General features: G+C 43.1%; 1 protein-coding gene across 2 annotated transcripts; it reads left to right on the top strand.

The window, feature by feature from the left end:
• Positions 1–1,108: 1,108 nt before the first annotated feature.
• On the top strand, positions 1,109–13,472 carry LOC120528285 (zinc finger protein 501-like). Of its 2 annotated transcripts, none has more exons than XM_039752421.1 (3): positions 1,109–1,195; positions 9,532–10,093; positions 11,843–13,472. In XM_039752421.1, the coding sequence occupies exons 2-3, from the start codon at positions 9,862–9,864 to the stop codon at positions 13,000–13,002; spliced, it is 1,392 nt and encodes a 463-aa protein (XP_039608355.1). In that variant the 5' UTR covers positions 1,109–1,195; positions 9,532–9,861; the 3' UTR covers positions 13,003–13,472. The 2 variants fall into 2 exon arrangements, with proteins under 2 accessions (XP_039608355.1, XP_039608356.1); XM_039752422.1 differs by lacking the exon at positions 1,109–1,195 and adding an exon at positions 4,553–4,610.
• Positions 13,473–13,816: the final 344 nt, after the last annotated feature.

Raw genomic sequence — 13,816 nt, 5'->3', positions numbered from 1 at the left:
TCTGCCTTAGGTCTTTGTAGGGTCACTCTTTAGATACGTGGATGTTTTAAGTTCCAAATAAATGAGGTTATGGTTGAATCTAATTGCTTAAAAAATGATATTTCAATGTATATTGAAATGTCTAGAAATTTAAAGAGAAGCTTAGGAAGGATACTCATCTTCCTTCCATCCATTATCCAACCTGCTATATCCTAACACAAGGCTCTGCTGGAGCCAATCCCAGCCAACACAGGGTGCAAGGCAGGAACAGACCCTGTGTGGGGCACACACTAGGGATAATTTAGGATCACCAATCCACCTAACCTGCATGTCTTTGGACTGTGGGAGGAAACCCACGTAGACACGGAGAGAACATCCAAACTCCACAAAGGGAGGACCCCGGAAGTCAACCCAGATCTCCTAACTGCGATGCAGCAGCACTAGCACTGCGCCACCTCATCTTAGCAATGTTAATTCTTCCAGCTAGAGTGAGAGGAAGGGTTGCACATTATAGTACAATTACTGATGGGAAAATGAAGCCTCGTGAAGCTTTGTGGCTTTCTTTCTATTTGTGCCGCAAAATATTCCAAGCTTTGAAGCCTCAGCACCAGTATGAACAGCGACATCTGGTGGTTAACTGAGGTCAAGTCAAGCTCCAAACAGCGCAAGTGAAGCGGCACTCGCAGTTTCAGCCTCATGTCACCAGTAAAAAGTCAGAAAAATCTGTGTTCATTTTATTCTGCTAAGGTCCTTGTCAATTTATAATATTTAATGAATACACAATCATTAGATATTAAATAATGAATTTATTAGAAGATTAAAATTTTAAGCAATAGTAACTGTGTATTTTTTGTAACATGAAATTCATAAAAAGGTATTTTATGAAAACACTGAATAAAAAAATTGCTAAATTAGGCTACAATAGAATGCTCCGAGTGATATTAAATATACAGCGATTTGGGTGCCGTGCCGAAAGAGTGAGAGTTTTGAGTGATAGGAGCATAGCGCACTCAGCTACCCGGATGGGCCCTGCGCATGCTTACTAGCAGTGATACCGCGCAGCGAGCGCGCAGTAAGTGGGCGGGAATTCTAACGAGGCAAGGAGGTCAATGACGTCAGCTGAGCGCGTCCGACCGGTCATAGAGGGGAGTGGGCGTGCTGGCGAGCAAGGAGAATATCGGCAGACATTCGCAGCTGCAGCACTTGGTTACCGCCGGTAAGTGTTGAGCCTTTGGGAGAGAAATGTTACGCGAATGTGCACATGGAAATGTAAGGGCAAAACATGGAAGCCCGAGGCCTTGCCGGTCGCTCCTTTCCATTGCCGGCTCTGCCAGGATAATAAAAGTTAGTGAGACGCTTTACGTGTATTTTTTTTCAAAGGTGGTAAAAAATAAATGAATAAATAAATAAATATAAGGTCACTTATGTTTTGGGTTTCGTCGCAAGTGGTTTGCCGACGCTGACACTTTTTTTGTAACGATGATACTACAGAGAGCGAAAATGAATGATGTTGGCGGTTGTAGCGCATGCGCCGTTGAACACTCGAAGAGTCTTGACGAGAGCAAGCTCGCCAAATCCGTTACCCTAATTTCCACCAAAATAATATCGTGACATAGATTCGATTTAAGAAAAACATTCTCCTCCTTTCATTAGTACTTGGTAGCGCTGTATAGTTGGAGTCTTTAGTTTCCATACACTTATGGTGAGTTCCTTAAAACTCCCTTTCTAAGCCCTCCGCAGGTTTTATACTAATAAACTCTAAATTTTGCCCATCGTTTAAGACATCTGCTTTGTGCAGGTCAAAAGTCTGGTTTTCTAACAGTGTTCACAGACCTCAGCAAAAGTAATGGTTAGCTTAAATGAAAGACCTAAAAGTGAACAAAAAAAGGACATAAAACAAGGAATTAAACTCCAGCAAGGGTAGGCTTAAACATAAGACCCCCCACCTGCACCTGTTTGACCTGAAAAAATCTAGTTAACGTTAATATTAAGAGAGTATCCTGTTTATGTATTTACTTTTTTATTTTAAATGGTTGTATTGTACAGTGGGTATAGAAAAGAGTCCCCCTCTTTGAAATATTCCCATTTGTTTTGCTTTACAGCCTTAAATGTAAACACACAAAGTAATATTTCTTCCCAGCTTTACTTACTCAATGCACCCTCTGACATCCAAGTGAAAGAAATCACAGCTCCAGTTCAGAAGAATTATAACAAATCAAAAACAAGAGCTACTGAGATTAGTAAAGGACCCCCCCATGTCAATATCATTTTGTTGACCCCCTTTTGCTTTAATGACAGCCTTGAGTCTGTTGATTCTTCTCTATCAGTTTTGCACTCCTAGATTGAGCCCACTCGATATTTGCCCCCCACTCTTCTTTACCGTTGAACTGTTCAAGTTCACTCACACTGTATGGTGAGCGTTGGTGGTCTGCTATCTTCAGATCTCTCCACAGATTTTCAGTGTAATTTAGGTCTGTGCGCTGATTGGCCACCCCAGGACATTCACTTTTGTCTCCTCCAGCCACGTTGTGGTCCATCTTGCTGTGTGCTTCGGGTCGTTGTTCTCGTATTGAAAGGTGAACATTCTGCCCAGCTTCAAGTTTCTGCCAGAGGGCAGCAGGTTTTCCTCCAGAATTTGATGGTATTTTGCCCCCTCCATTTCTCCTTCTACTCTAACGAGAGCCCCAGGCCCCCCACAGCAGGATGCTGCCCCCTCCATGCTTTACTGTGGGTATGGTGTGTTCTGGACGGTGAGCTGCATTGGTGGACTGTTTGGCGTTGAGGCCAAATAGTTTGATTTTGGTCTCCTCTGACCAGAAGACCCTTTTTTTTCCACTTGGCATCAGAATCTTCAAGGTGCATTCTGGCAACGCTCAAACGAGCCTTCATGGGGCCTTTCTTGAGAAGTGCGACCCTCCCGAACAAGCCATAATGGTGGAGCACTTGTGAAGTTGTTGTCACATGCACACCATTAATGATCTGTAACTCCTTCACAGTGTCCATTGGCCTCTCGGTAGCCTCTCTTACCAGTGTCCTCCTTGCTCTTCCATCCAGATTGGAGGGTCCTAGTAGTACCAAACACTTCTTTATGATGGACTTTACTGAGCTCATTGTAATTGATAAAGCCTTTGAGATGTTTTTGGTCTCCATCTCCTCCCTGCCTTATGTCTGTCCACAACTCTGTCCCTGAGATCTTTTGAAAGTGACTGGCCACCCATAGTCAGGGGTTTGCTGCCAGTTGCTCTACCAAGCAAGGGAATGAATGGACCAGGAACATCTTCACTGATCACACTCATTACAATTGAGGACAGCCAATAACCAGGGTCTGCAATGGGAATGGTGGGCACTGACATCTGATTGGGTTTTTTTCTTGGGGTGGGGTGATCATTTATTCATCTCAGGATTTCTTGTTTTTGATTTTTTTTTATCATTTTTCTGAACTGTACCTGTGATTTCTTTCACTTGGATGTTAGAGATTGCATTGAGTAAGTAAAGCTGGGAAGAAATATTAGTTTGTGTGTCTTCATTTAAGGCTGTAAAGCAAAAAAAATTGGGAATATTTCGAAGTGGGGGGGATTCTTTTCTATACCCACTGTACGTTTATTTGAGTTGCTGTTGCATTTCTATCAGCTTGAACCAGCCTGGCCATTCTCATCTGACCTCTGCCATGAGTAAGACATTTATGCCAAGCAGAGAACTGCCGCTCACTGGATAGTGTTCCCCTTTTTTCAGTCCATTCCCTTTGAACTCTAAAGACGGCTGTGTGTGAAATTCCCAGTAAATCAGCATTTCGTGAAATACTCAGAGCAGGCCACCACATTCAAAGTCACTACAGTCCCCTTAGTTCCCAATTCTGATGCTCAGATGCTCTTGACGGGGTCTACAGGCCGAACCGCATCGAGTTGCTGCCATGTGATTGGCTAATTAGATGTTTGCGTTAACGAGCAGGTGTACCTAATAAAGTGGCCGCGTAGTGTATATGAATCTAGAGTTAATGAATACTTAAAGCGTTGATCATTTTTATTAAAGCACCAACATAAAATCCAAGAATGAAAGATTAAAAGCAAAGTATAAGTAATAGCGACAATCATACTCTTACAGCAGGGCAGCAACGGTGACACCGATTCAAACCTTTCTCTTCACCTTTCATGATGATCTGCCGTTCTAGTGACCCTCGTGAGATTTTAAATTCCTGCTCCAAAGTGTTCAGAACCTTCCAGTTCTTGTTGAACTATTGACCCACGCTGGACATTCCCCACGGCGGTGGTCTGATCCTTTTTTTGACATACATTGGATTGGCTTTTTTGTTTAGACTTTATGCTGAAAATCGTTTACATTATTTATTTTTTCCCTCGTTATGCAACACTCAAAATGAGAAAGCGGAAACAGGATTTGAGACCTTTTTCTAAATGTATTAAAATTTGGGGTGCTGGCAAGAAATCATAATAATAAAAAGTGTCACTTCCACCAGCTTGACACAAGTATTCCGACCCTTTGCTCAGTACTTTGGAAGCGTTTACAGCATGGAGTCGTCTTGGATTGGATGCAACAAGCTTCACAACCTGCATTTTTCCGATTTCTCCACCTTTCTTCTCAAGCTCTGTCAGGATGGATGGAGACAATAGTTGGTGGTAAGTGATTTTTTTTTTTTTGCAGCTCTCCCCAGTGGTGTTTCGATTGGGTTTAAGTTCAGCCTCTGGTTTGTGCAACTCAAAGTCATTCCCAGAATTGTCCCTAAGCCTCTCCTGTGCTGTGTTTGCTTTGTGCTTAGAGTCCTGGTCCTATTCAAAGGTGAGCCTTCAGCTCTTTCTGAGGTCCACAGCACTCTGCAGCGCGTTTTCATTAAGGACCTCTCTATACTTTGCTCCATTCATTTGTTTTCCTGTTGCTAACACGGATTCGCTTCACTATTGGAATGGTATTACGCCCTTAGCCCTGATTCGAATCCAATCAAACATCAATGGACAGAACTGAAACATACAGTCTAGAGAAGACCACCCTCACCTCTCCTTCCCCACCTTCAAACCTGATCCAACTGGAGCAATTTATTCAGGATTAGTAGGCCAAGCGAGCTGTGGACAGGTGCAGAAGTCTTGTGGAGAGCTGTGGGAATCGCTTACCTGCAGTGACTGCAAACTCTACAAGGCTGTATAACCAAACGTTAGAGGAAAGGTCCCATTATTTTTTGTCCATGCCATTTCCATTTCTGTTTTAAATATTCTGATGAATCGGAACTATAAGCAACGTCTGATACGTATACTCGGTTTATGAGTGTTTTGCAAGACGAGCTAAAATTTTTAATAAATTTTGACTTGATAAACGAGCAAGTTCTTGCAATATGAGTAGTATGGATACGCTTTGTCTGCTGAGTGTCTTGTGATCACAACTGAGCTGATGGGTCTTCTCTCTCTCACACACGTGTGTGCGTCTCTCTCTGCGTGTGTTTATGTGTCTTTCTCTCTCTTTTGTGGGCAATCGTCTCCTATTCTCCATCTGAGTCGGCGTGCCTCACTCATATAGAGATAGATAGATAGATACTTTATTAATCCCAAGGGGAAATTCACAAATCAATATGCGTACGAGCGTATACTGTTTACTACAGCATTGTGACTGTGTGTGTGTGCTGTGACGTACGAGTCCCCGTCTTGCGCCCCAAAACACGAAGCTGAGTCTCAGTACTTTAACAACACCAGCTTTACTCAGCTTGAAACAGCAACAGCGCAGTTATTAATTGTAGCGGGATCTGCCACTCTCCTATACACAGACACAGCAGTCGGGCAGGGTCGTTGCCAAGTAGTACTGTGTCCTGCGCATTTATAATGTTCCTTGTATCGCCCATCGACGGCAGGCGCTTATAGCATGTCCTCAATCTTTTCGGATTCGCTTTTAAGGCAAACTGCTACAGCGCTGGGAGACTGTGATTGCTTTGGGAAGCTCTTCCGCGTGTTGTCCCGTTGGGTGGAATCCCACAAGAGTTTAGAAACTCGCTCACACCAGCCATGATTCTTTTCAAAGGTATAAAGTGCAGGTTCATTTGTTTTATGTATTTTTACTTTATATTTTATATGCATAGTTTTGGGCTGTGGAACGAATCATCCGAGTTTCCATTATTTCTTATTGGGTAAGTTCACTTTGATATACGAGTGATTTGGACTGCGAGCACGTTTCCGAGGTTCCGCTGTATGTATTTTTTGTTCAATACACAATAAACTGATGGGTGCCGATGACTTCAATGTCAAGTTATTCCCGAGACGATTGAGGGTTCTTATTTATTTCCCGAAAGGGTTGTGACGATGCAGGTTCGTTGCATGCTGCCATCTTCTGTCCGGGAGCCCTTGAACCCCGTCACCGTCGGGTAATGTTACCAGCGAGCTAAGCAGTAAGGCAACAACATAGCAAGGGGATGGTGCAAAAGTGTACAGTGCTCAAATAAACAAGTAAACAATGTTCAAATTAAATAAAGTGCAGTGATTTGAAGTCATTAAATAAATAATCCATAAAAGCAAATGCTGAACGTGAAGTTAAAAAAAAAAACAAATAGAACATTCTTCTAAAAACAATGAGGTTAAAATAGCATAGGAAGCAATCATTTAAAACAACAAAGCCCGGTGTCTTCTTTTACCTGGTGGCTCCCATCTGGGCTTCGCAACAGGAGAGTCGCCTACCTGCAGGACCAGCTGCCTTTTACTCTGGTCAACTGGTCTGGAGGCCTCCCGATCCCTGGCTTCGGTCGCGCACTCAACCCAGACCGAGACTTGGTTTCCTTGACGACCAGGATGCTCACGTCAAGGACTTCTCCAACCAAGCCTCCCGACTCCCGCTGTCTTCACGGCCTCACGCGGCCTGTCGTCCTTCAAGTACTGGTCACTCCAGCTTCTTAATCGCTCAGCTGGAGCGACCGCTTCCTTCAGCCCCACCGAGTGTTGGCCAAACACTCCCAACGTGGACTCCCCTTACCAGCTGCCTGCTTTCACTCATTCAAGCCTGTTCTCGCTCTCGCTCTCCACGCTGCTTTCTGCCTTCTCCCGTTCTTCCACCTTAGCCGACTCGCTCTTCTATTTCTCAAGAGGGTGAGGTAGCTGTGGCAAATCAGCAGCCCCAGAGCACAATCACGGATGTGGACGATTCTTGATAAATTTCAGTCAGGTTTTAGAACAAATCACAGCACAGAAACGGCACTCGTTAAAGTAGTAAATGATTTGCGGTAAATGCAGACAGAGGCCATTTATCTGTTCTCATCCTCTTAGATCTGAGTGCTGCATTTGACACCATTGATCACAACATTCTTAGAAATCGCCTTAGTCAATGGGTGGGCCTCTCTGGCAGTGTCTTAAATTGGTTTGAATCCTACCTGGCAGGGAGAAAATTCTGTGTTAGTTGTGGTAATTACATCTCAAAGACACATGATATCCAATATGGTGTTCCACAAGGCTCTATCCTGGGTCCGCTGCTCTTCTCAATCTACATGCTTCCGTTAGGTCAGATTATCTCAGGTTACAACGTGAGCTACCACAGCTATGCTGATGACACACAGCTGTACTTATCAATAGCACCTGATGACCCCGACTCTCTCGATTCACTAACACAATGTCTGACTTGTATCTCAGAATGGATGAATAGTAACTTTCTCAAGTTAAATAAAGAGAAAACTGAAATTTTAGTGATCAGCAATAATGGATACAATGAGGCTATTAGAAATAAACTGGATACATTAGGATTAAAAGTCAAGACGGAGGTAAAAAGCTTAGGGTGATTGTTGACTGTAATCTGAATTTTAAATCACATATTAATCAGATCACTAGGACAGCATTTTTTCACTTAAGAAACATAAGTAAAGTTAGACCTCTTATATCACTGAAAGATGCTGAGAAATTAGTTCACGCTTTGTTTTCAGTCGACTAGATTACTGTAACGCACTCCTCTCAGGACTACCCAAAAAAGACATAAATCACTTGCAACGAGTGCAGAATGCAGCTGCTAGAATCCTAACTAGGAAAAGAAAATCCGAACACATTTCTCCAGTTTTGATGTCACTACACTGGTTACCTGTGTCATTCAGGATTGACTTTAAAATTCTGCTTATGGTTTATAAAGCCTTAAATAATCTGCTCCATCTTATATATCGGAATGTCTGACACATTATATTCCAAATCGTAACCTCAGATCTTCAAATGAGTGTCTCCTTAGAATTCCAAGAGCTAAACTTAAAAGAAGTGGTGAGGCGGGCGGCCTTCTGCTGTTATGCACCTAAAATCTGGAATAGCCTGCCAATAGGAATTCGCCAGGCTGATACAGTAGAGCACTTTAAAACACTGCTGAAAACACATTACTTTAACATGGCCTTTCTATAACTTAATATGATACTCTATATGTTCAATTCATCATAATAACTATTCATGGTGGCTCTAAAATCCGTACTGACCCCTACTCTCTCTTTTTCTGTTTCTTTTTCCGGTTTCTTTGTGGTGGCGGCCTGCGCCACCTCCACCTACTCAAAGCTTCATGATGCTCCAGAAATGATGGATGGATTAAAAGGCAGAAGTCTACGTGACCATCATCATCAAACCCTTCCGTGAGAACCCTAAATCCAAAGAGGACTGTTTCATTTATGTTAGGTAGAATGCCCAGAGGGGACTGGGCGGTCTCATGGTCTGGAATCCCTACAGATTTTATTTTTTCTCCAGCCATCTGGAGTTTTTTTTTTTCTGTCCCCCCTGGCCATTGGACCTTACTCATATTTGATGTTAATTAATGTTGATTTATTTTGTTTTCTTATTGTGTCTTTTATTTTTCTATTCTTTATTATGTAAAGCACTTTGAGCTACTGTTTGTATGAAAATGTGCTATAGAAATAAAGGTTGTTGTTGTTGATTTCTCACCTGTGCACTTCGGTGAGAAACGCCCACACCACGAATCATCCCGGGACCCGCTTCTGCCACACTGCCACGCCCCCTCGCTAAGCCGCGAGCGTGGTGATTATGTATTTAAGCGGCCCTTTTTACATGAGCTGTAGACCCGCTACACCACAGAGGTACCAACAGATCTCTCCATGTCTGTGTAAGATCTGTGCTCCTTATATTTTAACTCTATTATGGAGGGTATTGACTAAAGCAGGTAACCAGCTAAAGCAGATTCCTATAATTTCCAGTATTGCATTTCACGTTGTGCTCTTATAAATTACCATAAACCATTTTAATTTTATTTTTGGTCTAGATTGTTACATTTTTCCTGCTTCCATAGGTTCAGATGCGCGGGGCACCAACCCAAGGGTCAATATTTTTTGTTTTTTTTATGAATGTGAAAAACAGGACGGCGGGAGTTTTCGAATTACAACAGTTCCCCAAACTTATTAAAGTCCCCATCACTAGGGGTCTAGAATTTCATGCTGAACCCGAAGGACCCTCGGGTCATCACTACCACCAGATCTCTCACACCTTAGCCTCGGAAAGAGTGACTGTCAAGCCGGGTGTTCCCACAGACTGAGTCGTTGATGCCTTCTTGTGTGTTTTATTAAGGAGCTTCATGTTTTGTTTATTTCTTTCCTTTTCACAGAAGACATCATTCCAGTGAGTGGTCTTGCAATGAAATGTGTCACAGCTTCCAATCCAGGCCTGTGATGGCAAAGAAAAGCCACTTTCAGTCTATAAACGCCAAGAAAGAGGCCGTACCACTGAACGTGGTTTCCCCCAAAGCTGATGTCATGGAGCAAAAAGTGACCCACATCAAAGAAGAGGATTGTGAGTGGGATCCTATCTTCTTTGCGCAAGAAGAAGGTCTTCTCGTGAAGCAGGAGACTGAAGACGGGGGGCTTGTGTTCTGAAAGAGGATGGATCCATTGGCATTAAGACCGAGGATCCTGAGCAGCACTCGAGTGAGCTTGGAATGCGAAGCTGTGAAATGGCCGGCATTTTGGGGCGAGATGAATCAGCAGGGTGGGCCTCTCTGCGAACAGAGGCGGTGCATTTGGGCTCAGCTAAGAGGGGTCGAAACTCTTCTCAGCAGCCTTCCGGTGTATCCAAGCCAGAATGGTGTGAGCTGAAGGACAAAACCGTTGAAGAGACTTGTGACGGGAAAGAGAAGAATGAAAACCTGTCATCGAGGCAGGCAGACCAATGTAAGTAACACAACATAAGCTGACCCTCTAAAACCTGTTTAATCAAATAGCATAGATACACATTATCTATCTATCTATCTATCTATCTATCTATCTATCTATCTATCTATCTATCTATCTATCTATCTATCTATCTATCTATCTATCTATCTATCTATCTATCTATCTATCTATCTATCTATCTATCTATCTATCTATCTATCTATCTATTTTTTCCTTCAGATGCATTCAACTGAAATGCAGTGAATGACCTCAAATAATGAAAAGGTATGCGGTAAACTGCCAGAGGGCTATATTTAAAGTTTAGGTTAGCAAAACCTGAAATGAAAGGAAATTTCTGAAGTTTACCAATGGACCTCCTTCAGAGAACAGCAAATTAATAGATAGATACTGTAGATAGATAGATACTTTATTAATTCACACACTCCAGCAGCAGCATAATGATAAAGAACAATATTAAATTAAAGAGTGATAACAATGCAGGTATAACAGACAATAACTTTGTATAATGTTAACGCGTTTACCCCCCCGGGTGGAATCGAAGAGAGCATCCCCGGTGGAACTGAAGAGTCTGATAGTGTGGGTCTCCTCAGTCTGTCGCTGAAGCTGCTCCTCTGTCTGGAGATGATTCTGTTCAGTGGATTCTCCACGATTGACAGGAGTCTGCTCAGCGCCCGCCGCTCTGCCACAGATGTCAAACTGTCCAGCTCCATGCCCACAATAGAGCCTGCCTTCCTCACCAGTTTGTCCAGGCGTGAGGCGTCCCTCTTTATGCTGCCTCCCCAGTACACTACCGTGTAGAAGAGGGCGCTCACCACAACCGTCTGATAGAAGATCTGCAGCATCTTATTGGAGATGTTGAAGAACGCCAGCCTTCTAATGAAGTATAGTTGGCTCTGTCCTCTCTTGCACAGACCATCAGTATTGGCAGTCTAGTCCAATTTATCATCCAGCTGCACTCCCAGGTATTTATAGGTCTGTACCATCTGCACAGTCACCTCTGATGATCATGGGGTCCATGAGGGTCCTGGGCCTCCTAAAATCCACCACCAGCTCCTTGGTTTTGCTGGTGTTCAGGTGTAAGTTGTTTGAGTTGCACCATTTAACAAAGTCCTTGATTAGGTTGCTAAATTTATTTATTTATGAGGGTGCGTTATATACACTACTGGTCAAATGTTTTAGAACACCTTGTGTATTCAACTGAAATGCAGTGAATGACCTCAAATTATGACAAGGTATGTGGTAAACTGCCAGAGGGCTACATTTAAAGTTTAGGTTAGCAAAACCTGAAATGAAAGGAAATTTCTGAAATTTACCAATGAGCCTCCTTCAGGGAAAAGCAAATAGGTGACAACCAACAGATATTCTGCAGCAACTAAAGTAAATGAAGCCCTGCAAGTCGAAGCAAACAATTTGCTTTGGTGTCCCCATTTCTGGTGATTACCTAAATTCCCTCCGTCTGTCTGTCTCTGTTAAGTCAGAGTTGGGAGAGACTGTGTCAGTACACCCTCTGAAGTCCCCATCGGCTTCTTGGGATTGCACAGATTATGTAAATGAAGGCTATAACTGAAAATCGCTTCAAAAGTCATCTAAAATGACAAAGGCTTTAGTTTGGCTTCCTAAGACAATGCTGTTTTTCTCAGTTGTCAGTCTATTTCAATAAACCACACACACTTTGTTTCTTCTTCTACTACTACTAATGATAATAATAGAAAACAAAGATTAATTGTCCATTTTTTGTCTTTACAGGCTCACAGGAGAGTAGCAGCTTTTCCCAGCATTCACATGCTCAAACTTCCCTTCAGTATGAATCTCAACCAAAAAGGGAGGAAGAAATTGTGGGAAACGTACCATCTGTGCCAGGCGGTTTGATCCTGTCCTCTCTGCCATCTCCGTCTCTGCCTGTTGTGAAAATAACAAGGATAGATGCTGCCAGTTTGCATCGGCAGATGACAAATCCTAATCCAGTGGCTTTGTATGTCTGTCAGAAATGTGGGAAAACGTTTAAATGCAAATCCACTTGGAATGATCACGAAAAGGTTCACGTGGTAGAGAAGCAGTATTGCTGCACTGAACGTGGTAGACGATTCTCACACAGCAAGAGTCTGAAGACGCACGCAAGACTTCATGCGATAAAACAGGCGTATTCCTGCACTGAATGTGGCAAAACGTTTTTACTGTTAGGCAATCTTAAGTCGCACGCAAGAATTCACACTGGAGAGAAGCCATATGGCTGTCAAGATTGTGGTAAACAGTTTTCCCATCGTAGCACTCTTATAACACACACCAGAATTCACACTGGGAAAAAACTGTACTGCTGTACTGAATGTGGCAAACAGTTCTCTCAATTGGGGAATCTTAAATCGCATGCAAGAATGCACACTGGAGAAAAGCCGTATAGTTGCATTGAGTGTGGTAAACGATTCTCACACAACAACAATCTTCAGACACACAGACGAATTCACACAGGGAAAAAGTCATACTGCTGTAATGAATGTGGCAAACAATTCTCACAACTGGGGACTCTTAAAACTCACACAAGAATCCATACGGGAGAGAAGCCTTATTCATGTTCCGAGTGCGAGAAGCGATTCTCACAGTTGGGTAATCTTAAAGCCCATGAAAGAATTCACACTGGAGAAAAACCGTATTGCTGCTCAGAGTGTGGTAAACGATGCTCGAGGTTAAGCAGTCTTAAAGAACACTCCAGAATTCATACAGGAGAGAAGCCATATTGCTGTTCTGAGTGTGGTAAACGCTTCTCTCACAGCAATAGTCTTTTAACGCACACAAAAATCCACACAGGAGAGTATTCATATTGCTGTTCTGAATGTGGAAAGCTATTCTCAAAATTGAGCACTCTTAAGGCACATGCAAGATTTCACACAGGAGAAAAATCTCTTTTGTAATTAGCATGGGAAGAGACTTTCACTAACATGGTTTAGGCTACCTGCAAAATTTTGCACAGGGTGATATTTTCTGCAAACTTTATGGACTTAAACAACAGCTTTACAAACATGATATGTCATTTTCAAACATGCTTAATCCAGACTAGGGTCATGGGGTCTGATGGAGACTGTCTCAGCTAGCATAGGGCACAAGGCCATTACTGGGCGAACACACACACACACACAGAAACAGCATGCGCAAGCTGGGGCCACTTTAGTGTGTCCAGTTCACCCATCCTGCATGTCTTTGGACGGTGGGAGGAAACTCACTCAGACACGTGTAAAACATGCAAACTCCCCAAGGGGAGGACCCAACGCGTGAACCCTGGTTCTCTTACTGCATCACCCTGCCACTTTACAAACATGCCATTAGAAAATTAAAATCCTTGCTGCTATAAATAAATAAATATAAATAGACTGGACTGGACTGCCAATACTGATGCTCTGTGCAAGAGAAGACAGAGCCGACTATACTTCCTTAGAAGGCTGGCGTCTTTCAACATCTGCAATAAGATGCTGCAGATGTTCTATCAGACGGTTGTGGCGAGCGCCCTCTTCTATGCAGTGGTGTGCTGGGGAGGCAGCATAAAGAAGAAGGATGCCTCACGCCTGGACAAACTGGTGAGGAAGGCAGGCTGTATTGTAGGCACAGAGCTGGACAGTTTGACATCCGTGGCAGAGCGACGGGCGCTGAGCAGGCTCCTGTCAATCACGGAGAATCCACTGCATCCACTGAACAGGATCATCTCCAGACAGAGGAGCAGCTTCAGCGACA

Source organism: Polypterus senegalus, chromosome 4 (genome assembly GCF_016835505.1).
Source record: "Polypterus senegalus isolate Bchr_013 chromosome 4, ASM1683550v1, whole genome shotgun sequence".
Taxonomy (NCBI): domain Eukaryota; kingdom Metazoa; phylum Chordata; class Cladistia; order Polypteriformes; family Polypteridae; genus Polypterus; species Polypterus senegalus.
Note: the sequence above shows the minus strand (reverse complement) of the source record. Positions and strands in the feature narration are given on the sequence as shown.